At 45.0% G+C, this 22,410-nt stretch overlaps 1 protein-coding gene across 3 annotated transcripts in view; it reads left to right on the top strand.

Annotated features, from left to right (window-relative positions):
• SYTL5 (synaptotagmin like 5) overlaps positions 1 to 20,606 on the top strand; it is a 226,929-nt gene extending 206,323 nt beyond the window's left edge. For all 3 annotated transcript variants that reach the window (XM_030202323.1, XM_030202325.1, XM_030202324.1), the window contains exons 13-17: positions 9,254 to 9,415; positions 14,932 to 15,040; positions 16,817 to 16,952; positions 17,976 to 18,184; positions 20,225 to 20,606. In XM_030202323.1, the coding sequence (XP_030058183.1) occupies positions 9,254 to 9,415; positions 14,932 to 15,040; positions 16,817 to 16,952; positions 17,976 to 18,184; positions 20,225 to 20,361 (753 nt within the window). In that variant the 3' untranslated portion in view covers positions 20,362 to 20,606. The remainder of the gene's footprint in view (positions 1 to 9,253; positions 9,416 to 14,931; positions 15,041 to 16,816; positions 16,953 to 17,975; positions 18,185 to 20,224) is intronic.
• The last annotated feature ends 1,804 nt before the right edge of the window (positions 20,607 to 22,410 follow it).

The raw sequence follows: 22,410 nt of genomic DNA on the forward strand, positions 1-22,410 counted from the left end.
TGTATATTCTACACTTGTGATGTGGAAATTTGAGCAGAATTTCTGAGGTCCCACCCATCTGCGGCACTGCTTTGCAACATCCCACAGGTTCTAGACTGGTCTAGTGAGAATGCTAAGGAAGGAGAAATTAGGTCTTACCTTCTAATTTTCTTTCCTTTAGCTCCCCCAGAACAGTCCAGATTCCCTCCCTAGTATCGCAGAAGCCACACCTTTCAGGTTCTAGATTGAATAGATCAGTTCGGCACTAGTTATAGTAAACCTAACCATCCTCTCAAAATAAATGAAGACGTCTGCAAGTTAGAAATATATGTTAGAGAATACTTGGAGGAGTCCAAGTACCTTCCCTCTTATTCTCCCCTTGTTTCCCCTTGTGGGGATTTTCTTAGGGCTAAATACTATTGGCATAACAGTTTACTTGAAGTCATTTGTTCCATTGCTTTGTCATTTGAAATACTGATAACGTCATTCTGCATGGTGCCCTTATAGAGTGGCCAAATGAAAAAAGAAAAAAAGCAACACTGGGCCTTCAAGACTAGGACAACAGGAGTACTTTATTAGCCAGAGACCCGACATGGGCCGTGTTTTGGCGCCAACAAGGCGCCTGCCTTAGGGGTCAAGTTGTGGATGTAACAATCGTACAGAGTTCGAGTCATAAATGTCTTAGGGACAGTCAAGATAGCTTGCATGAATTTTGCTGTAGCGCAAAAAAAAATTCAAAAACGCTGGCGCCAGCAAAGAGCCTTCTCCTGTTTAATCCCTTATAGAGTGGATCATGCAGGAATTTTTTTACTTCTGTCTACATCTGCTGCTCAGCAGATATAACCTACAGGTGCTGGTCTGGTCTGGTGAGACTAAAGGAAAGAGAATTAGCAGGTAAAACCTAATTTCTCCATACACTTGTGCTAGATCAAAAGGTGGCCATGTTGGGTCTTTAAAAGTAAAGTTTGTATATATTAAACTGCATCTTGCTTTGTTTTTCTTTTATTGTTCACCTGTAAGACACATATGTGACCCAGGTATAGGCATATTTAGAGGCATTTTTGTGTGAAATGTACATGGAGTTATAAAATATGCATCTTTATGCATTCTTTGACCATGTACATCTATATGGGCTCCCAAGCTGGTGTAGATGTATGTGCTACATTCTAGCAGTGATTTTGCCAGATTTTATGTTGGTATTTTATAAAGACACTTAGGTGCATGTTTGGCCGACTTCTTGAGTATTGTGTTCAGTTTTGGAGGCCGTATCTTGCTAAAGATGTAAAAAGACTGGAAGCGGTGCAAAGAAAAGCTACGAGAATGGTATGGGATTTGCGTTACAAGACGTATGAGGAGAGACTTGCTGACCTGAACATGTATACTCTGGAGGAAAGGAGAAACAGGGGTGATATGATACAGACGTTCAAATATTTGAAAGGTATTAATCCGCAAACGAACCTTTTCCGGAGACGGGAAGGCGATAGAACTAGAGGACATGAATTGAGGTTGAAGGGGGGCAGACTCAGGACTAATGTCAGGAAGTATTTTTTCACGGAGAGGGTGGTGGATACGTGGAATGCCCTCCCACGGGAGAGGTGGTGGTGGAGATGAAAACTGTAATGGAATTCAAACATGCTTGGGATAAACACAAAGGAATCCTGTTCAGAAGGAATGGTTCCGTGGAATGTTAGCGGAGATTGGGTGGTGACGCTGGTATTTGGAAACAAAACGGGAACTGGGCAGACTTCTACGGTCTACACCCTGATCGTGACTGAATAGGTAGGTATGGGCTGGAGTGTAAATTTTAAGGGGCTTCGATGTTAGCTTCCGAACTTAGTACAAGAACAGTGTTGGGCAGACTTCTACAGTCTGTGCCCTGATAAAGGCAAGGACAAATCAAACTCGGGTATAAAGTATCACATACCATGTAAAATGAGTTTATCTTATTGGGCAGACTGGATGGACCGTTCAGGTCTTTATCTGTCGTCATTTACTATGTTACTTTTTGGGGTTGTACATGGAATGTTGCTACTAATTGGGATTCCGGAATCTTGTAACTCTTTCAGAATCTTCAGAACTTTTAGTACTCTGTAAACAACCAGTGGAAACTGTCAGGCCTGCCCAGTTCCAAACATTTCTGCTGTTATACTCTACCTGTGTAGATTGGGTTTTTGACCAGATTTGCAGTTAAGTTTCAAGAAGCAATTAATAAAGCAACCAAAACTCCTGTTTGGCAATGAAACGAATTCTAAATACCCAAAGAAAGTTTAAAAAAATAAATAAAGCAACGAGACTCCTGATTTGTCTGTGAAAGAAATTCTAAATACCCAAAAACAGTGAAATTCAGAACAGCAGTAAGTGATGCTGTCTTTCATGTACACTGCTTTAGCCCTGAGCCACTGAAATTTAGATGTCAAAGAAAAATAAGGAGGCTAGGGCTTTTCCGCTTGGAGAAGAGACGGCTGAGGGGAGACATTGATAAAGGTCTATAAAATAATGAGTGGAATGGAACAGGTGGATGTGAAGCGTCTGTTCACGCTTTCCAAAAATACTAGGACTAGGGGGCATGCGATGAAACTACAGTGCAGTAAATTTAAAACAAATCAGAGAAAAGTTTTCTTCACCCAGTGCATAATTAAACTCTGGAATTCGTTGCCGGAGAACTGTAAATTTTAAAGGCCCTCTTTGCGCCCTAGGAATACCCTTCTCCAGGGACAAAGGGTCTGCGCGTCCACTATGTGTTGGGGCGCCTGCCTAAATCCTTTTGATATTCCATCCCAGTGATATGTCTGTTGTGTAGATACCAGAAGGCGTAAGTCTAGGATACTGTCCATGACCCTGGCCTTCTGTCTATCAGGATCTAAGTGAATCCTTGGTCATCTATGTAGTTACATGTATTCTATTAAAATGCAACAGTAATTTATATAGACATTTGAGTGTTAGTTGTGTGTGTGGCTTAGTTTGTAGTATCAATGAAAGATGAAGAATACTTGAAAATAAAGACAGAGATAGATTTCAGAGAGAAGGCTTTATTCTTACCAAGTTTTTCAATTAAGTACAGACATCAAACAGATTCTGGTTTCAATCGCATAGGGCTCTGCTGTCCGAGAAAGCGTTGGGGAAGGACTCCGAAATTAAGCCAAATTCTCCCTTCTTTTATACCTACAGATCTCAATAGAAGTCTATGGCAGGACCCTTTTTTTTCTAATATTTCTCAATTTCTGAGATCATACTTTCGTATCCGGCCAGATGCGCATCTGTACCATCTGTCTTTCCGTTCTAGCTATTTCAAGAGATTGCCCCATATCCGTTAAAGTCAACATGTTTTTAGAACAAATTTTTTTTCTCGTTTACTAAAATATCTTTATGTTAAGATACCAGTTTCACATCTTTCTTTTGCAATACCTTTCATAACATCTTATGATCTCTGTGTGCCATCTCATGGAAAATAAGTCCCATTTTAAGAACCTCATTTTATTCCTTTTACCCATTATTCTGTCATTATAGGTGCTATATTCAATTAGAAAGTTGTACCTGGTTGTGTTAAGACCCATTGTTCAGACCTGCTTTTAGCAGATTCTCAAATATGACATCATTAGCTTGTTATTTGGCCTACTCAGTACTTTTCAGTTGCTTTAGGCTGTGTAGCTTAGCCCACCACTATTCCAGTGGTAGGTCTGAAGCCAGGCCATATATTATCATTCCCCTCTTCACCCTATCCCATAGGGTGACACCAGGGTTAATACACCATGGTACCATCCATTCCAGAAGGTTTCCTATAAGGCCATCAAATTTTCTGAGTCTTACGGTTAACTGGTACAGTCTAATTTGTTTTTGGTTTGAAATTACCATCTTGGCACTACTTCAATTATTTCAATACTTCTTATCTATATCTATGGTTATACAAAAACTTATAATTACTATAATAATATTTTTGGTTCAACCCTTTAATATGCAGGTTCTAACTTATTCTTACCTATGTGAGTATATATTGTTATCAATCATAAATTCTTTGGTTATATACTGATTATTTCTTGAGTATACATTTGCATAGATTTGCATAGGTTATGTAGACATTTTGCTCATGTATCACATCATCTTATAAAGCTTTATATGGTTATATTGTATCCCTGTGTGCTATTACCTGATTATACAGTTGCAGACATTTCTCTAGTGTCTCTAGCATTTGTATAGCGATTGGTCCTTCTCAGAGGGAGATAGTCCAATGTGTTATCTCCTGTGGTGTTGGGAAGGAGATTTTCGTACAGGGCATATTGTCCTGCTGTTGTCTTTTTCATTATTGCAGTTTCAATTAAGCGTTCTACTAAGCCTCTAGCACAAGGGATTATGCAACAAATTACTAATACAAAAATTGCTACCACTATAATTATAGTAGTGGCTGCTGAAATGATAAATGTCTTCCATTTACCAAAAGCTCTATCCATCCAACCTGTCCAGGATGTGTCAACACCAGAGTTCTCTGCCAACTCTTGTGACAGTGAGGTTAAGCCTTCCAAAGCTCTGGTGATTGATCCATCTGGAGCAGTATTGTTGGGGATGAAGGTGCAACACTGTGTACCTATCTTCCGGCACACTCCGCCTTCTGCTGCCAGAAGTTGGTCAAGCACTAATCTATTTTCCAACGTCATCCTGCTGGTGGCGTCTAATTGTGTTGCAATTCCTTGAACTGCATCTCTAGTGTAGTTCACAAATCTCTGCTGGTTGTAATATATATAGTTAATCCAGTCTAAATTTTTATTTATAGTAGCCCACCAAAAGAAAGCTGATTCGAATCCTGCAGCTATTTGGTTTCTGGCTTTGAACTCATCAGGAACCCCTCTTGGAACTCCAATTGCATCTATATAGACCCGGTCATCAAAAGATCCAGGCATTGCATTTCTCTTCACTCGTGAGGAAGAGCTGCTATGAGGAGGGAGCAAAGATGCTATTATAATTGGAATTACCAATTTGACTAAGGCACATCTGCCTGTCCAACTCCTGTGGAGTGTATGGTGGATAGTGTGGGTTCCACAGTACCACCATATATCTGCTCTAGCTTGTGAAAAGTCTGTGAGATTTAGATTTCGTAGAGTCCCTTTGTCTAGGGTTGTATTACAATTGGTCAAATTTCCTAGAAACCGTGTATTCTTCACCCCATATCGTTCCAGACATGTATGATATCTGGTAGCAGGATGTGGAATCCTGAATGCGGGTGGAACCCTCAGCCGAGGGGGTAAGTAGGGGTGGTGCTCGTTAAGATGTTGACAAGTCTGGTTGATATCATCTTTCATTTGTAATAACTCTAACATACACCAAAAACCATCTGGATCATTGTTCAGATCTAAAGGAAAGGGAACTACAGTTGGTTCTGCTCTTGCATGGGCACAAAAATAACAATTAGAGACATTCAAACTCTTTGTAGTATAATGCGCCCATTCGAGCCACAGGTTTGTCTCTCCAAATCCTGTTTCTAGTGCCACTAAATCTTTCGAATTATTAATCGGCACAATCTGGTAAGGAATCTTTACTTCTGGGATTTTTGTTGGCATCAAAGGATTTTTTTCTGGTTGGGTTGGGGGTGGAACAATCTTAAATTTCCCAACAGGGTCTCTACCTGTGGCATCAATTCCTAAGGAATAAGTTCTGTATGTAACAGCCGTTACTCCTCTGAAAGTGATAGCCACTTGATTACATTTGGTCATTGAACAGAGGCCAGTCACTCGCAATTTCATAATTGAAATGCTTTTTTTAAGATCTGGAATTTCGCTACCTGAGTAGGGAATCCATGAACCTGTGTACCACCATACTTGTGCCCAACTTCCGCAATTGGAGAAGGGACACAGGTATACCTCAAAAGCTGACAAATATTGCTGCACAGGATGTTCCCCACACATTGTGTAAGCACACACATCAAGGGTGATTGTGGTCGTGTTCTCAGTTGTGGGTAATGTTATTTCAGGGGTGGTAATAAACTGTTGCAGAAAACTTTCTAGATGTTTTGTTCCTTGTACCATAGGCAAGGTGAGCACACACAACAGAAGGGCTAGGCACTTCATGTTGGTAGTTTTCATGGTTAAATGTAAGATCTGGACTGTACCAAAGGCAATTGGTGGTAAATGAAAATGAGTAACAAAATTAATCCTAGGGTCTTAACCAGAACTGCAATTGCTATAATTAATATTCCTACGTATACCAATGCTTGATATATCATTAGGAAGAATTTGGGTAGGGTGGGTAAATTCTAATAGCTCCTCTTTCAGTAGGGTCTGGGATTTCGAAAAGGCTATATACTTCCAAAGGTCCCAATCCAACCTCTCTAATGAACAGGAAGGGTATCCAGTCAGTGCCCAGTACAGCGTAGGTGATTAACCAAAAATCTACAACGTCACCGGTTTCTGGTCTTATTAGGAGGTCGTCGGTTTGTTCAACTTGTAAACCTAAGGTTCCTCCAAACAATACTAGAGTGTGTGTGACCGTTCGACTAGGACCTAGTGTCCAACTGTCAAGGGTTCACACAATGTTTGATATCGTGTGAAGGGGTCCCAATTGGGATCGTCTTCTGGAGCTGGGTCCCAATGGGGATGTATTAATTCTCTTGGGTCAAAAAGGTACTCTGGGGGTTCAGGGATTAAGTGTTCACCTAAATTTAAAGGCGACGGTGGGGGAGAATCAGGTGGAGAAGGCTGGTTATCTGGTCTGTTCTGGGACATATATTGATAGCTACTTTGGGATGGTGAGCTATCTGGGAGGACGAGTATCTGGGACGGTGATATTTGGAGTGGCTAAGGTAGTATTAATCGTGGGAGGAGGAACGTCACTAGTAGGAACCAGAGGATAAGGAGGAGGGGTGGGTCGTGATGCAAGCAAGGTAATATTATCCCCAAAAGCAGTTGTAAGATTGGGGACAATATGGACCGAGCTACTGATATTATTGGGAACACTTGTAGAATGCAAAACAGGAGAATTAGTGAGGATAGGAGTAGTTGCAGAGTTTTCAATAGGCACTGTAGGATTGCCAGTTGAAAAGTCTGTTGTGGCCGATGTGTCTGACCAAGAGGTGGGATTACTGGTGGCAAAGGGACTGATCTTTTTGATGGTTTGGAGGGATGTGTGTCCAAACAGGCGTGTGAATGTGGTGTACTGTTGGGGCTCTGTGTAGGCTGCTGTAGTAGGTGGAGAAGTAGTTGCAAGTACAGAAGTAGTTGCAAGTACTACTGGGGTAGTTGCAAGTACTGAAGTAGTCGCAAGTACCGCTGGGGTAGTTGCAAGTACCGAAGTGGTTGCAAGTACCGTGGCGTTTCCAACGGGCAAAGTAACGTTGCCAGTGGGAAAGGCAGTGAGTGAGATCCAAAGATCTAAGAGGTCACTGTCAGCAGTATAGATAAACAGGGTAGTGAAAAACAAAACCAAACCTATACAAAGTAGGATCATGCACACAAGTCCAACAGCGAACAATCGAGCTGATGGGAAGCAGAAGAAGAGGGTGTACTGATGTAACACCGTTACTGCTGCTGAGACAACACTTGGGCGGGTACTGGTTCCGTCCGTGTCGTCAGGAATGGTGTCGCCTTCCAAATAAGTGCCGTCAAAGTCGTTGGACCAATGGGAATTGGTTTCAGAAACCTGCTCAGAGTCACACTTATCAACAGGGTAAAGTCCAGTGTTCTGTAGGTCAGGTGGATCTGGTTCCTTGATATCGTCAAGGGCAGCAAGGTTCTCAGCAGTTGGTTCCCTGCGGAGAACTTTACCAGTGGGGGAGGGTGGTGGTATTAAAACTTTCACAGGAGTGGTTGGGAAAGGTGGTATTGGAATAGGAACTTTATGTAGAGAAATAGTCTGTAAGGGAATGAGCTCTTCTGGAGTGAACAGCGGCGGAACTTGCTGTGGCATTTATCTGGCTTGATTCGGGAAGTACAAATGTAGAATGTCGAGCAGCTCACTGATGTTGCTGTGCAAATTCTGTACTGTTGAAGACGCAACAGACTCTTGTTCTTCCGGATTCAACTGTCCTGCTAAGTTGCGGACTTGGGTGAGATCTTCTGCAAGGTTACGGATTCGGATGAGACGGATGCGAAGATCAACGTATGGAAGTGGGAGTGCTGGAACAGTTGGAGGTGGAGGTGAGGAAGGCAACTCAAATGCTGGTTCAAATACAGGTGGTTGTTCAGATGGTGACTCTGGAGATTCAGCGAAGGTTTGGATGACTATGTCAGCCAGATCAAGGAGGTGCGATTCAGGAGATGGATGGTCTAAGTTGATTAAGTGGTTAAGTCTTTGGTCGAGGTGATCAAGATGGTTCAAGAGTGTTGGATGTGGGGTCGGTGGTCTTGGGCTCAGTGGCGGTGGAGATGGGGTTCGTGGTGGGACAGGTCTCTCCAGTGGCTGCTGTGCTGGAAACATCAATGGAAACATCCAGGAGGCCTGATTCGGTATTCGGGTAGACTCGTATATCTTTCAGATGGACCCAGGATGTGTGGTCCTCAAGCTTAGCAGCTGTAGCTGACAGAGCTTCTATCTTGAAGGGGCCAACGTAGATGGGATCTCGCCAGGTTTTGTGCGTGTAATAGCGCCGATGCACTAGATCGCCCACTTTGTAAGGGGGGGATCTATTGGCATCACAATCCCCTCTTCTGTCCGAAATGGCCTGTGGAATTGAGGACAGAGAACTTACAATAGTCTGCAAGATATCCCAATATACTGAGTATTGATCGGACACTTGAGTGTCTGGATTGCCAGGTAGAAGTCGCATTGGGCGACCTGTACATAATTGGAAAGGCGTCAGTTTAAGGGAAGTGGATGGAGTGGCACGAAGTGATAAGAGTGAAGGCGGTTAGCTTGGCAGAGTTTAAAAAGGGGTTGGACGGTTTCCTAAAGGACAAGTCCATAAATCGCTACTAAATGGACTTGGGAAAAATCCACAATTTCTGGAGTAACTTGTATAAAATATTTGTACATTTGGGTAGCTTGCCAGGTGCCCTTGACCTGGATTGGCCGCTGTCGGGGACTTTTCCCAGTATGGCATTACTTATGTACTTATATTAACTTAATTGTTACACTGTGCTAAAAGTAACCTGTCAGAGATAGTAGTAACGAAAATGCAAAGTTAATCCCCAGAAAACTGCGGAAAGCCCTTCAAAGTAAAGTCTATGGTGTCAAAATTATTCTTGCTAATAAAATAAGTATGTTGTGTGTATTCCTTTGGAACTCACCTATAAACATCTTAACTCTTGATGCTTAACTTTGGCCCTTCTGTTCTCCTTTCTTCGTTTCATAGTTTGTCATCAGCCACACACAACTGGAGACCCGGACGCTGCAGCTCTCAGTCTGGCATAATGACAGGTTCGGGCGCAACAGCTTCCTGGGAGAAGTGGAAATTCCCCTGGATTCCCGGGACTTCGAAAACCGGGAAGATGAATGGTTCGTCCTGCAGCCCAAGGTAAAGTAACACAGCCGGTTTACTGCAGCTGAACTTGACATAATCTGGCTTGAGTAGGGGGGAGCAAAGAGTCAAAGTGAAAGCAGTGGCGTAGGAAGAGGGGGGGGCAGTCCGCCCCTGGTGCATGTCGCTGGGGGGGTGTCGGCTCCGCTTGTTCCCTGCTCTCTCTGCCCCGGAACAGGTTACTTCCTGTTCCGGGGCAGAGAGAGCAGGGAACCAGCGGAGCCGACGCAGCTCCCAGCGACGTGCACTCCGGGCGGAATGGCCCTCCCGCCCGCCTGCCCCGTTTTCTATGGTAGTGGTAAGTGCTCCGGAGGGGGGGTGCGTGCGCCGAGGGGGGGTGCGCAGCGGCGACCTGCCCCGGGTGTCAGCTGCCCTCGCTACGGCACTGAGTGAGAGAGCTAGACATGTGCTTTACAGTTCTAATGGGATGGCTGCAGCTTGTTGCATGATGTCCAGTTGGGACATGTTAAAATACCTCTCTGCCTAGTCTCAACTCGGGGTCTTTGTTTAATGTTTCTTTAGTACATAGAAAAATGTAGACGGATAAAAACCGCATGGCCTATCCAGTCTCCCCATCCAGTATCCCTTCCTCTAAGAAGGCGAACAGAATGTTGAGTATTATTAAAAAAGGGATGGAAAACAAGCATGAGGATGTTATAATGCCTTTATATCGCTCCATGGTGCGACCACACCTGGAGTATTGTGTTCAGTTCTGGTCTCCTCATCTCAAAAAAGATATAAAGGAATTAGAGAAGGTGCAGAGAAGGGCGACAAAAATGATAAAAGGGATGGGATGACTACCTTATGAGGAGAGGTTAAGGCGGCTTAGGACTCTTTAGCCTGGAGAAAAGGCAGCTGAGGGGTGATATGATAGAGGTCTACAAAATAATGAGTGGGGCAGAGCGGACAGGTGTGAAGCGTTTGTTTACGCATTCTAACAATAATAGAACCAGGGGACACAAGATGAAATTAGAATGTGGTAGGTTTAAAACAAATCGGAGAAAGTTTTTCTTTACTCAGCGCGTAGACTCTGGAACTCATTGCCGTTGAAGGTAGTGACGGCAGCTGGCCTTGCTGAGTTTAAAGGGGGTCTGGACAGATTCCAGAAGGAAAAGTCCATTGATTGTTATTAAATTTGGGGGTTTTGCCAGGTTCTTGGGGCCTGGATTGGCCGCTGTCGGAGACAGAGTGCTGGGCTTGATGGACCTTTGGTCTTTTCCCAGCGTGGCAGTGCTTATGTACTTACGTACTCTCCCTTAGAGATTCTATGTATTTGTCACAGGCTTTCTTGACGTCAGATACAGTTTTTGGCTTCAGTACCTCTACCAGGAGGCTGTTTCCCACATTCACCGCCCTTTTCACAAAGAAGTATTTCCTCGGGTTACTTCTGAGTTTATCCCCTTTCATCTTCATCCTTTGCCCCCTCCTTCCAGAGCTTACTTTCAGTTGAAAGAGAATCGCCTCCTGTGCCATTTATCCCACATAGGTATTTAAACGTCTCTCGACTGCTTTTCTTCCAAAGTATACATATTGAGATCTTTAGGTCCGTCCCCATATGCTTTCTGACGAAGACCACTGCCCATGTTAGTAGCCACCCTCTGGACCAACTCCATTAGATACTTGATATACCGCTTATCAGGTGAATGCACAAAACCATTTACAATTACAAATCTAATATAATAATTTGCTCCTGCAACATTCCAGTGTCTCTCACTGCATTCGTAACCATCTCCTGACGTCACTCTCCCGCAGTAGAAGCCTGCTTGCCTGACGTCAGGAGATGTTACTACTCTCTGTCTCTGTGGCCAAGCAGGAGGTAAAACTTTTTAAACGGCAGCTGCCACGTACGAAGGGCTGGGGCACTCGGAGGCCACAGAGACAGAGGGAGGGAGGCGCTGGGTGGCGGAAATTGGCGAGGGGGTCCTGAGACGAGAGAGAGGGGGAGAGGGTGGAGGTCCTGAGACAAGAGGGGGGAGGGGGTCCTGGGGGGAGGGGGAGGAGGAGGGGGATCGGAGAAGGAGGAGGAAGAGAGAGGGAGGGGAGGAGGAGTAGGGAGGGGGCCCTGGAACCTTGCTAGCGCCCGTTTCCTTTCTGTTGGAAATGGGCCTTTTTTACTAGTCAGTAATAAAAGAACTCTAGTGTTTCCATGTGTCCTATTAAATAATCTACTGTCTTGGGTAAATTCCACCTTTCCCGAGTATAGTGTAGTAATCAAACAGTTGCTGCCCCTTCATGTCCTAAAGGGTTTTTGGTATTTTCAGGGAAGTGAAAAAGACCCTGCATGTATTGAAGCATAGAAAGAAGAGTGATGACGTATTGATTTGCAAATGCTAAAGCAGATCAAAACACACTGTGATTTGAAAGAAGTAGACAATTTATTGACAACAGGTGAACTAAAACAATGCCTGATGGGGCCATGTTTCGTCTAAGGATTGGCTGCATCAGGAGCTTCCAACTATCAAATGAACATAATCCTATATAATAATTCTCACCTCCAACGTTCTATGCCTCTGGCTGCCTGTGTCCGTGGCTTTCTTCACAGTTGGGTCTGCTAGGCTCTGAAGCCCAGGCCGACGTCACAAGCAGCACTGACCAACCGCACGACAGCAGCACGAGGCCCCGCCCCTGTCACCACGCCCCCTCCCCCAAGGTCGCCGCCACTGCCGCTCACCCCTCCACCCCCCCAGGTCACCACCACTCCCCCCCCCCCCCCCCCCCCCCCCCCCCCGAGGTCGCCGCAGCCACTGCTCCCCCCTCCCCCGAGGTCGCTTCTCTCCCCTGCCCCCCTCCAGCCACCCAGGTTTTCCAGCGTATTCTTCAGGGCAGGCAGGAAAGATCCCCAGTCTTGCTTGGCCACTGCTGGCGCTGACCCTCCCTTGCTGCCGGATCACTCTTCAAAATGGCCGCAAGGGTCAAAGGTGACTCATCTCAAATAAAACTTTAAAATCCTCATCAATGTAATACACTTCCCTCTAGAGTAAACAAAATTGGCCAATCTAAAAATATATAAGGTGACATAATTAATAAGAAATCTTTATATTAAAATAAATAGATATAGTGGACTTAGAAAAGGTACAGAGAAGGTCGACGAAAATGATAAAGGGGATGGGACGACTTCCCTATGAGGAAAGGCTAAAGTGTCTAGGGCTCGTCAATTTGGAGAAGAAACGGCTGAGGTGAGATATGATAGAGGTCTATAAAATGATGAGTGGAGTGGAACGGGTAGACGTGAATTGTTTGTTTACTCTTTCCAAAAATACTAGAACTAGGGGGGCATGTGATGAAGCTACAAAAGTAGTAAATTTAATATGAATCAAAGAAACTTTTTCTTCACTCAACGTGTAATTAAACTCTGGAATTCGTTCCCAAAGAATGTGGTAAAGGTGGTTAGCTTAGCGGAGTTTAAAAAGGGTCTAGACGGCTTCCTTAAGGAAAAGTACATAGACCATTATTAAATTGACTTGGGGAAAATCTGCTGCTTGTTTCTGGGATAAGCAACATAAAATGTATTGAGTTTTCTGGGATCTTGCCAGATATTTGTGACCTGGATTGGCCACTGTTGGAAACAGGATGGTGGGCTTGATGGACCTTTGGTCGGTCCCAGTGTGGCAATACTTATGTACTAATAATTATACCTTTTTTGCTGACATAAAGTACTTAACAGACACAACAGTAACAGCAAGGTTCCACAAGCTTCTCGGTAAAATGAAACCAAGCTTTACTGCAGTAAAGTTACAGTTGCTGTGCAAGGGTCAAAGGTGAGTCATCTCAAATAAAACTTAAAAATCCCCATTAAAAAGGCTTTTCAGGATGTAAGAATATCACACTCTTAAGGTTTAAAATTAACAAATACATGGGGATTCTATTTTGCGTGCCTAGAGATCCGCGCCAAAATCCAAACAGATTCCATAACAACGTACATAACAAGCTAAAGAGCACTGATAACAGCACTTATCAAGTATTAGATTGTAAGCTCTTTGAGCAGGGACTGTCTTTCTTCTATGTTTGTGCAGCGCTGCGTATGCCTTGTAGCGCTATAGAAATGCTAAATAGTAGTAGTAGTAATAATGAGCACTAATTGGCACTGATAATAATTTAGGTGCACGACTTGCTAAGCGTATTCTGTAATGAAGTGCACCGAACTTCTAACCCGTGCAGGCAGAAAGGGATGTGGTTAATTGTTTAACAAGCTAATCAGCGCTAGTAATTGTCCGTTAATAAGCAATTATTGGCGCTAATTAGAATTTGCATGTGCAACTTTCTAAGCATAAGTGGTGTGCTTAAATTCTCATGTGTGGTTCATAAAAGGGGGCGTGGCCATGGGAAGGGTAGGGGTGGGTCTTGGGCGTTCCTAAAATTTATGTGCACTGTTACAGTCAGGGCCCGATCCGCTCCTAAATAAGACGAGTGCATTTCTACCAGGTTATAGTGTTGGCATAAACGACAGACTAAATTTAAGTTGTGGGGACAGCCGCTACGAGTATTCTATTATCTGCACCTAACTTTAGCTGAGGTTTATAGAGTAGCGCTAAGCACGGGTTTTTTTTGGCACCATATGTAGACTCTGGCCCATTATGGAACACTGTATAATTTTACCTGCTTTTACTGGACTCATTCCAGGGGTGGCGTTAGGATAGCGACAGCAAACAAAAGCGTGTGTTCTCCCTTTAAGAACTGCTTCAAACTCAGCAGTTGGAGAAGCTGCAAATTCTGCAGCTATTTGGACAGTATGAAAATTGCTCTGTAACGATTTAAACACAGCAGCCAGGCTTATATTTGGAAAAACGCGTTTTGACAGCGCCAGACCACTCCGAGGAAAACTGCATTGGTTACCAGTCAAAGAACCTATCACTTTCAAAATCTGCACGACTGTTCACAAAATTATTTACGGCGAGGCACCGGGATACGTGACAGACCTCATAGACCTGCCAACCAGAAATACCACAAAATCTGCACGAGAATACCTAAATCTCCACTACCCAAGCAATTCAAATCCACCTATGCAATCCAGTTTTTCATACGCACTTCCAAAAGCAGTAAAAACTACGCTCGATCACCTAAATTTCCGGAAAGCACTAAAGACAGAACTGTTCAAAAAAGCATACCCCACCGACCCAACATAAAAAACACCTGGACACCTGTGACACAATATAACCAAAGACCGTAGTGGACGTTACCTGACTCTTCCTCCCCTCTCCCTATCTAAGTTCCCCCCCAGCTGTACCTACCATATACGTACCTCATTGTACCACAATATCGCTTTGAATTAATCCAAACCATGTATTTGTTCAGACCGGAATCGGCTAACGCCGTTAACGGTAATATGTAAGACACATTGAGCCTGCAAAAAGGTGGGAAAATGTGGGATACAAGTGCTACAAATAAAAATAACTAAATAATGCTAAGTGTAAAGGTTTAGGCATCCCTGTCAAATTTTGTGTGGTAGTGCTCTTTTAAGTGTCAGCGTGGACCTTTCCGTTAAACTGCTGCTTCTGCTTTGTACCCCAACCCAGGTGGATGTGGCAGCTGATGCCATACTGCAGTACAAAGGGGAGCTGACGGTCGCTCTACGATACATCCCCCCTGAGAGGAACCTAATGCTTCCACTGGAACAGCTTCAAGGTAAGACGAAAAAAGCAGCAGCGTGGCTTAATAAAGTGCGCTATATCCAGGGGTGTGCTGGTAAATTGTTAACAGGGGGCTCTCTCTCGCCAGCAAAGTAAAAGAGAATTCAGGAGGGGCCCAAGCCCGCATTTTGGGATCCATTTGTTAAAGTAGCCATGGAGAACCGGCTCCCAAAATTCTTAAAAACTTAACAAACGGCTCTCGAGAGCCTGTGAGAGCCTGCTCCAGCACACCACTGCCTATATCCGAGAGATGGAGAGATTCACTGCTGTGAAAAGGAAAATCCTGCCTAAATGGAAAAGGGTGTGGGACCCCTTTTTAACAAAATGCTCTGGGTAATGTATCTAATGCCATGAGAAGGGAAGACGGGGGGGGGGGGGGGGGGGGAGGGAGGGGGAGAGTTCGGACTTGCATAACAAAAAATTGACAAAAACTTTGAAGTATAATAGGTAACTGTTTTAGCATTCATTTAAGTTGGAGCGATTTGTAGTTACTCACTCACTGTCAGACTCATAGGGTATGAAGAATATTGTGCTGTACTGAACTGAGTATGTAATGTATTGTTTACGAAATGCTTAATAAAGACTTCTAGAAATAAAAAAAAATAAAAAAAAGCAGCAGCGGCATCTCTCTGGGAGCAAGGGCAACCAAAGTTGGCGATAGCACAAGCTCTGGGTCATTATAGCCCCCCTTCCAAGGTCATCAAGAGATAGGTTGGCATCAAATACGCAGCTCATGCAAATTAAGAGGTTAGAGCCACAGCGGTTTTGTAGGTTTTTATTGCTGTTCAAAGGAATAAAGCTGCCTGATCCTCCTCCTGTGATTTAGCCAGCATTTACTACGAAGAAAATTGGTGAAGGCTAATAGAGAAAAGACATAAAACCAACACTTAGGCAAGCTTGGATACTGGGCTTCACAGACCTCTGGTCTGTCCTAGTATATCGATGCTTATGAACTTATGTAACACTGTTGTCAATCTGAAATGTATAGAAAGCTATTTTTCTCACGAAATGCCTAACCACCCGCCTGGGGTTACCCTGCAGCCACTTAGAGGGTCTAACCCCAGCACAGCTCAGGTCCACCTGTGCTCTACACTAGCACCCTCCTCCCACTGACTGGGTCACAACTGCCTCTGGGCGAGTCTCCCGCTCTCAGATTATCTCCAGTGATTTCTAGGTTACTGGAGGCCACACTCCCAGTGGTCCCACAGTTCCCAGAAAGCACTCACAGACCCAACACCCAAACCACCAGGATTCTTTATCAGTCCAGACAAAGAGGCAATAAACTGAAAATTGTTTATTATCTTAAAAATTGGACAGTGCAACAAAAAATGTGCAATCAGCAAACAATAACAGGTAACTGAAATATGGATCAATTATAACACTAACTAAACATTTGTTTACTGACTAAACAGTACCTGGGAAGATCAGGACATAGAGCTGCTCACAAGTTATCAAGTGTAACTGTTTACAGGGCTTTAGCAAAGTATCTTTTCTTTCAGGCTAAGACTGGAGCAAAAGCCAGTACTCTCCAAATGAAAATGAGCCAATCAGAACAAGAAAATTTCAAACATTATACTGCTTCTTGCTTCCTGTTTGTTTAAACTAAAGAGAAAACATTTTCTCTGTAATAGCTTTACAGCAGAGAAACACCACCACCTGCTTGCCAAATAGGAGAAATACACTTCAAGACATAATTAACGCAGGAAAATATCCAATACATTTTACAGGCTTAAAACACACTATTTCTTCACAGTCTACTTTTGTTTTGCAGGCAAAAAGAGCTTCAGAAAAGGAAAGAAAGGTAGTTTGCAGCTCCCAACTGGAGGCGTGCTGGAAGCGCTCGTGAAAGAGGCCAAAAATCTAACAGCTGTGAAGTCAGGGGGCACTTCAGACACATTTGTGAAGGGGTAAGGCTGGTGTCCTTGGTTAACTGGCGGGTCTTTCAGAAGTCTTCCGATCTACAGGTAGTCGTCTACATAACTTACAAACTGATTCTCAAAATTTGCAGCTAGCAATGGACAATGAATTATGTGAGACAGCTGGTTATGGAAAAAAAACAAATCCATTACAATAGAGATCCAATGTTATGATCCATTTATGCCTTAACACTGTGAAAAGCTTGCCTGTCAGTCTACATAGAAAAATGAGGGCAGATAAAGACCATATGGCCCTGATGGCGAACCTATGCCACGCGTGTCAGCACTGACACGCGTAGCCATTTTCGATGACACGCGGCGCCGCCGCAGTGTGGTCCGCCCTCCCTCCTCGCTTCCGGAAACTAACCTTAAAGCCTCCTTTCACATCGCAGCAAACAGCAGCAGGGCAGGCCACTCCTTCCTTCCGTGTCCCGCCCTCGCCTGATGTAACGTGCGCGAGGGCGGAGCACAGAAGGAAGGAGGAGAGGTCTGTCCTGCTGCTGCTTGCTGCGACGTGAAAGGAGGCTTTAAGGTTAGTTCTGGGCCCGGTAGCGGGTGGAGGGGGGGGGCCCAGCGACCTCGGGTGGGCAGCGATCTCGGGTAGAGGGGGGGCCCGGGGGCGGTCCTAGTAGCAGTGATTTTCTCGAAGTGACACACCACCCGAGTTATGCTCGGTTTTTTGGCGAATTTTGACACACCAAGCTCAAAAGGTTGCCCATCACTGGCATATGGCCTATTCAGTCTGCCCATCCATGCCATCTACTCTCCCTTACTCTCCCTTAGAGATCCTATGTATTTGTCCCAAGCTTTTTTGAATTCAGATACCATTTTCATTTCCAGCACCTCCACTGGGAGGCCGTGCCACGAATTCAACACCCAGGATATTTTATGGGAATTTTAGCTATAACCTCAAACTCCAAATTCCCCACTGAGGGGGTGTTTTATTGGGGGTTGCTTGCAGTAACCTCGGTAGCTGCTTTAACACTTACTGAATTTCTTTTCTTTTCCCCACAGCTACTTGCTACCTGATAACACTAAAGCATCAAAGCATAAAACCCCAGTGGTCAAAAAGACTGTGAACCCCCACTGGAACCACACCTTCACCTTCAGTGGTCTGCAGCCCAATGATTTAAGCAACGTCTGCCTGGAGCTGACTGTCTGGGATAAGGAGTCCCTTTCCAGCAATGTCTTCCTGGGAGGAGTTCGCCTGAGCCCAGGGGGTGGTAAGATTAATTTTTTTTTTTATTGATGTAGCGGTTAATTGAGTGAAATCCATTCCAAGAACAGTAGGGGGCTATTAAATGATGTGGCAGTCCTGCCTTAGAGCAGTGAGCCATCAGGCAACTTATTGGTGGGCCCACACATTTCCTCTCTGCCTCCGCTCCCCCCCCCCCCCCCCCCCAAAAACGTAGAAACATGATACCTTGACTGGCAAGATCCTCAAGCCCTGCCCAGCTGGAGACCTTCTCAGCTGGAACTCTTCAGCCCTCAGAACACTGTGGCAGTCTGTGGTTGCACCCCCTGCGTCCTTTCCTCTGCGCTTGTGCGTGGTTTGTGCGGAATGTTGGCATCGGAGGCTTAGAGCATGGCTGCTGACTACCACAGAGTGCTGATGGTCCAAGGGCTCGTTAAGAATGTCTTTGGCTGAGGATCCCCTCCAGCTACAATGATGATGTGGAGCTGAAGTAAAAGTGGATGGGCCAGGAGCTTAGCCAGACTTTGGCGTGAGGGGGCACATTTTAGCCCCCCCCCCCCCCCCCCCCCCCCCGCCACCACTGACCCCCCCTTCGCCATTTTTGACCCGCCACCACCACCAACTTTGACACACACACCCCCCGCCGCCAACCCTCCCCCGCCGTCAGCTACCTTTTGCCGAAACCCAAACTGGTTTTGGTGCTGAATCTGAAACCAAAATTCGGTCAGCCTCTAGTTTAAGTGCCAGTTTTACACACATCGAAAACACGAATGGCACTTCTAAAATATGCCAACCTAACAAAAGGAGTTTGATTAATATATATGAAAATAGTTTGGAGGTGTCCCTTTAAATTGGTGGAAAACAAATTCTTTCACCCCATATACAATTTAAATCTTAACAAATGGAACCTCAAACCCTCCTAACAAGGAACAATACCAGAGTATTACCAATCCCTTGTATAAACAGGAGTAGGTTAATATCATAGGTTCTATTTAAGGAAGAAAAAGAGAAAAAAACCCCAACGCAAAAACTCATGCTACATGAGAAAACCGTATGGGATAAAAAACTCTCTTTCCCTCTTAAAAAATATATATAAATTATAAATTAAACGGACACCAGAAAACCAAACTACCCAAAACTGACCCCAGCCAGTAAAAGACTACCTAAAGAAGCCCCCCTGGGAGGAAAAAAGCCTGAAGTTCAATTAAAGATAACATAAAGCCTCAGATAAACATTTAAAGGAACCTTCTCTATCCTACCAAAATATATAGCAAACCAGGTTTACTTAACTTAATCCAGGCGTAACAGCTTCAGGAAAATTTCGATCAAAAATCCCCCCCAAAAGGACTCCGGAGCCTTACAAAATTTCTGCAGCGGCGAAAAAAACGCCGACTTCTAAAATATGCACCATAACCTGTGGAGTAAGTTTATAAGAGGCCTTTTACACATGGAAAATCCTTATAAACGTAGCTCACTAGTGCCCAGATTTAGGGCCCATGATCGTACGGTTACAGAAGGATCCCTGGTCCATGAACCCCCACCCACCCCCACCGGCCCAAGACCGACTTTGCGTTCCCTTCATAAGTTTTGGGTTTTTTTTTTTACTATGTTTCTATGTTAAACTTTGCAATTTTTATGCAAACCGCCTCGACTCGTGCATGAAAGAGGCGGCGTAACAAATTAATAAAACGATAAACTGGACTAGATAAAGGGTAAAGAATCATGCATTTGATAATCCCGCCTTTCTGTGGTACGACCAAAGCGATTTACATGTATTATTACATGCATGTACTTTCTCCGTCCCTGGTGGGCTCACAATCTAAGAAATGTGGGAAGGGAATATAAAAGAGAGGAAAAAAGCCTGGATGGTTCTGAAGGTATAGTCATGGTCCTAGATCCCAGCCCTTGTTCTGATCCAAGCCAAAAGAGATAAAGGCCGTAACGTAAGCAGTGCTGTTCGCTGTAGCCAGCTCATACGAGACCTGCTGGTCTGCTTTCATAGTCCGATAATGGCAAACTGCAGTTCGAGTGGCGCATTCTGAGCGTACCAACATTTTGTAATCTGCAGGTACGAGTTCTGGGAAGGACTACATGGATTCTCAAGGGGAAGAGCAACGCCTGTGGCTAAAGATGATGAACAGTCCAGGAACCCCCGTGGAAGGCACCTTAATGCTGAGGTCTAGCATGGGAAAATGCAAGCTTTGAGTGGCCAGCAGCTGCAATGAGGAGACGCAGAAAAGGACACTGTGTTTTTAGCTCTCCTGCCAGAAAGAACCTGTGTCAGGAGCTACTGGAATTCAGAGGGACGGGGGATTTATGTTTCACTGTGATAAGGTAAACAGCACAGTGGCAGATATTTTGGTCTTCATAGTCCTCTGTGTATCTACTACTACTACTACTTAGCATTTCTATAGCGCTGCCAGGGTTACGCAGCGCTGTACAAGTTTAAACATGGGGAAGGACAGTCCCTGCTCAAGAGAGCTTACAATCTAAAGGTAACAAACTAAGTAGTCAGTGTAGGTATCATGAATGGGGAAGGTGGTATCTCTGACCTTCAAGGTTCACGACAGGTCACCGAAATCCGTTATTCCATTTCCTCCACATGCTGATTCCCACCTGTGAAGAAGATGCAAATGAATTTCCTCTTTTCTATCAATTATTGCTTTCAACTAATCCATTGACCAATCATTGAAGAACATTCCAGCTGAAAAAAAAATAAAAATTAATTAACGAGAGGATTGGAATCGGTCTTATCAATGGAGGACTGAAATCAGAGTCTTAAGTGAAGTGCCTGAAATGTGTGCCATAGTTCATGAAGCTGGCAGGAAGTGTGAAACACTAGCCTGTACCTTTTACTTGTGCATTTTCACAACCATAACCGTGTGTGTGTTAATTTTGTAATCAGAAAACCAAGTGCCAAGTGACATACACCACCAAAAACCTGTGGCATTTTGCTACAGGTAAGAGCACAACGTACTGCATATTCCATCACCAGTGATCACATGAGCACAAGGTGATCTGGGGCCAAAGATCACCGTTTTCACCCTACGTAGCACCAGGGTCGGCCCAACTGTTAGGCGGTTGCCTAGGGCAGCAGAGTGAAGCAGGAGATCCTGACAGCCGCACAAATTCAAACACATACTTCAGCTTGCATTTTTGTTGATGGGAGGACGTTTGTAAGGCGATCGTGGCTGTTGAGTTGAATTATCAAAATCTCAGTGGGGGACGGGGGGGCTGCAGGATAAGGGGCTGAAAGTTAATTGAGGGGGTGTAAGATTTGCCTTGGGCACCTACCACCCTTGCACTGGTTCTGCATAGCACATAGGGTTAAAATCTAACAGTTAGTACACACAGGAGCGGGAGTGGCCTAATGGTTAAAGCAGAACTGGGCAAATTATGATCTGTAGGCCAAAATCAGCCATGGAAGGTCTTTCTTCTAGCCTGTGGTGACCAGGGCCAGCTTTAAGCAGGGGCAACAGTCAAGGCCTCACAGGACCTCACGCTTCTAGGGGGGCCCGGTGCTTAACTGAGTCGGCTTTGCAACTGGCAGCTGACCAAAGGTTAAAGCTTTTATTCCCTTTCCATTTCTCTCTCCCTCCCTCCCCCCCCCCCCCCCCCGGTAGTTCCTCAGCACTAGGGTTACCATATTTTGTCCCCCAAAAGGAGGACTCATGCCCTGCCCCCTTTCAGATTTTCCCCTCCCCCCTCCCCTTACCTTACTACTGCCCTGGTGGTCTAGCGACCTCTTCGAGGCAGGAAAGAGCCCCCTCTTTCCTGCCTGGAGCGCTGCCCTGCATGCATCGTTCGTGATCTCGGCACCGATTCAAAATGGCCGCCGAGAGTTGAAGTCTCGCGAGCTCACTTCCGCTCTCGGTGGCCGTTTTGAATCGGCGCCAAGATCACGAACAGGAAGGATACATGCAGGGCAGCGCTCCGGGCAGGAAAGAGGGGGGCTCTTTCCTGCCCCGAAGGCGGAAGAGGTCACTAGACCACCAGGGCAGTAGTAAGTAAGGGGAGGGGAGGCTAGCAATCTGCCCGTTTGTCCTATAGGACCACCAGCCTGCCCGTTTGTCCAGAAATCCGGACAAATGGGCAGATTGGCAAAACCCGCCCGGTTGCCCGGACATGTCCTCATGTGGTAACCCTACTCAGCACTGACAATCTAGACTCCTCCCACCGCACTATCAGTCAGCCCTTTCATCTCCTCCCTTATTCCCCCTCACCCTTTGGTTCCGCACTTCTCAGAGGTATGAC

Source organism: Microcaecilia unicolor, chromosome 4, assembly GCF_901765095.1.
Source record: "Microcaecilia unicolor chromosome 4, aMicUni1.1, whole genome shotgun sequence".
Lineage (NCBI taxonomy): Eukaryota > Metazoa > Chordata > Amphibia > Gymnophiona > Siphonopidae > Microcaecilia > Microcaecilia unicolor.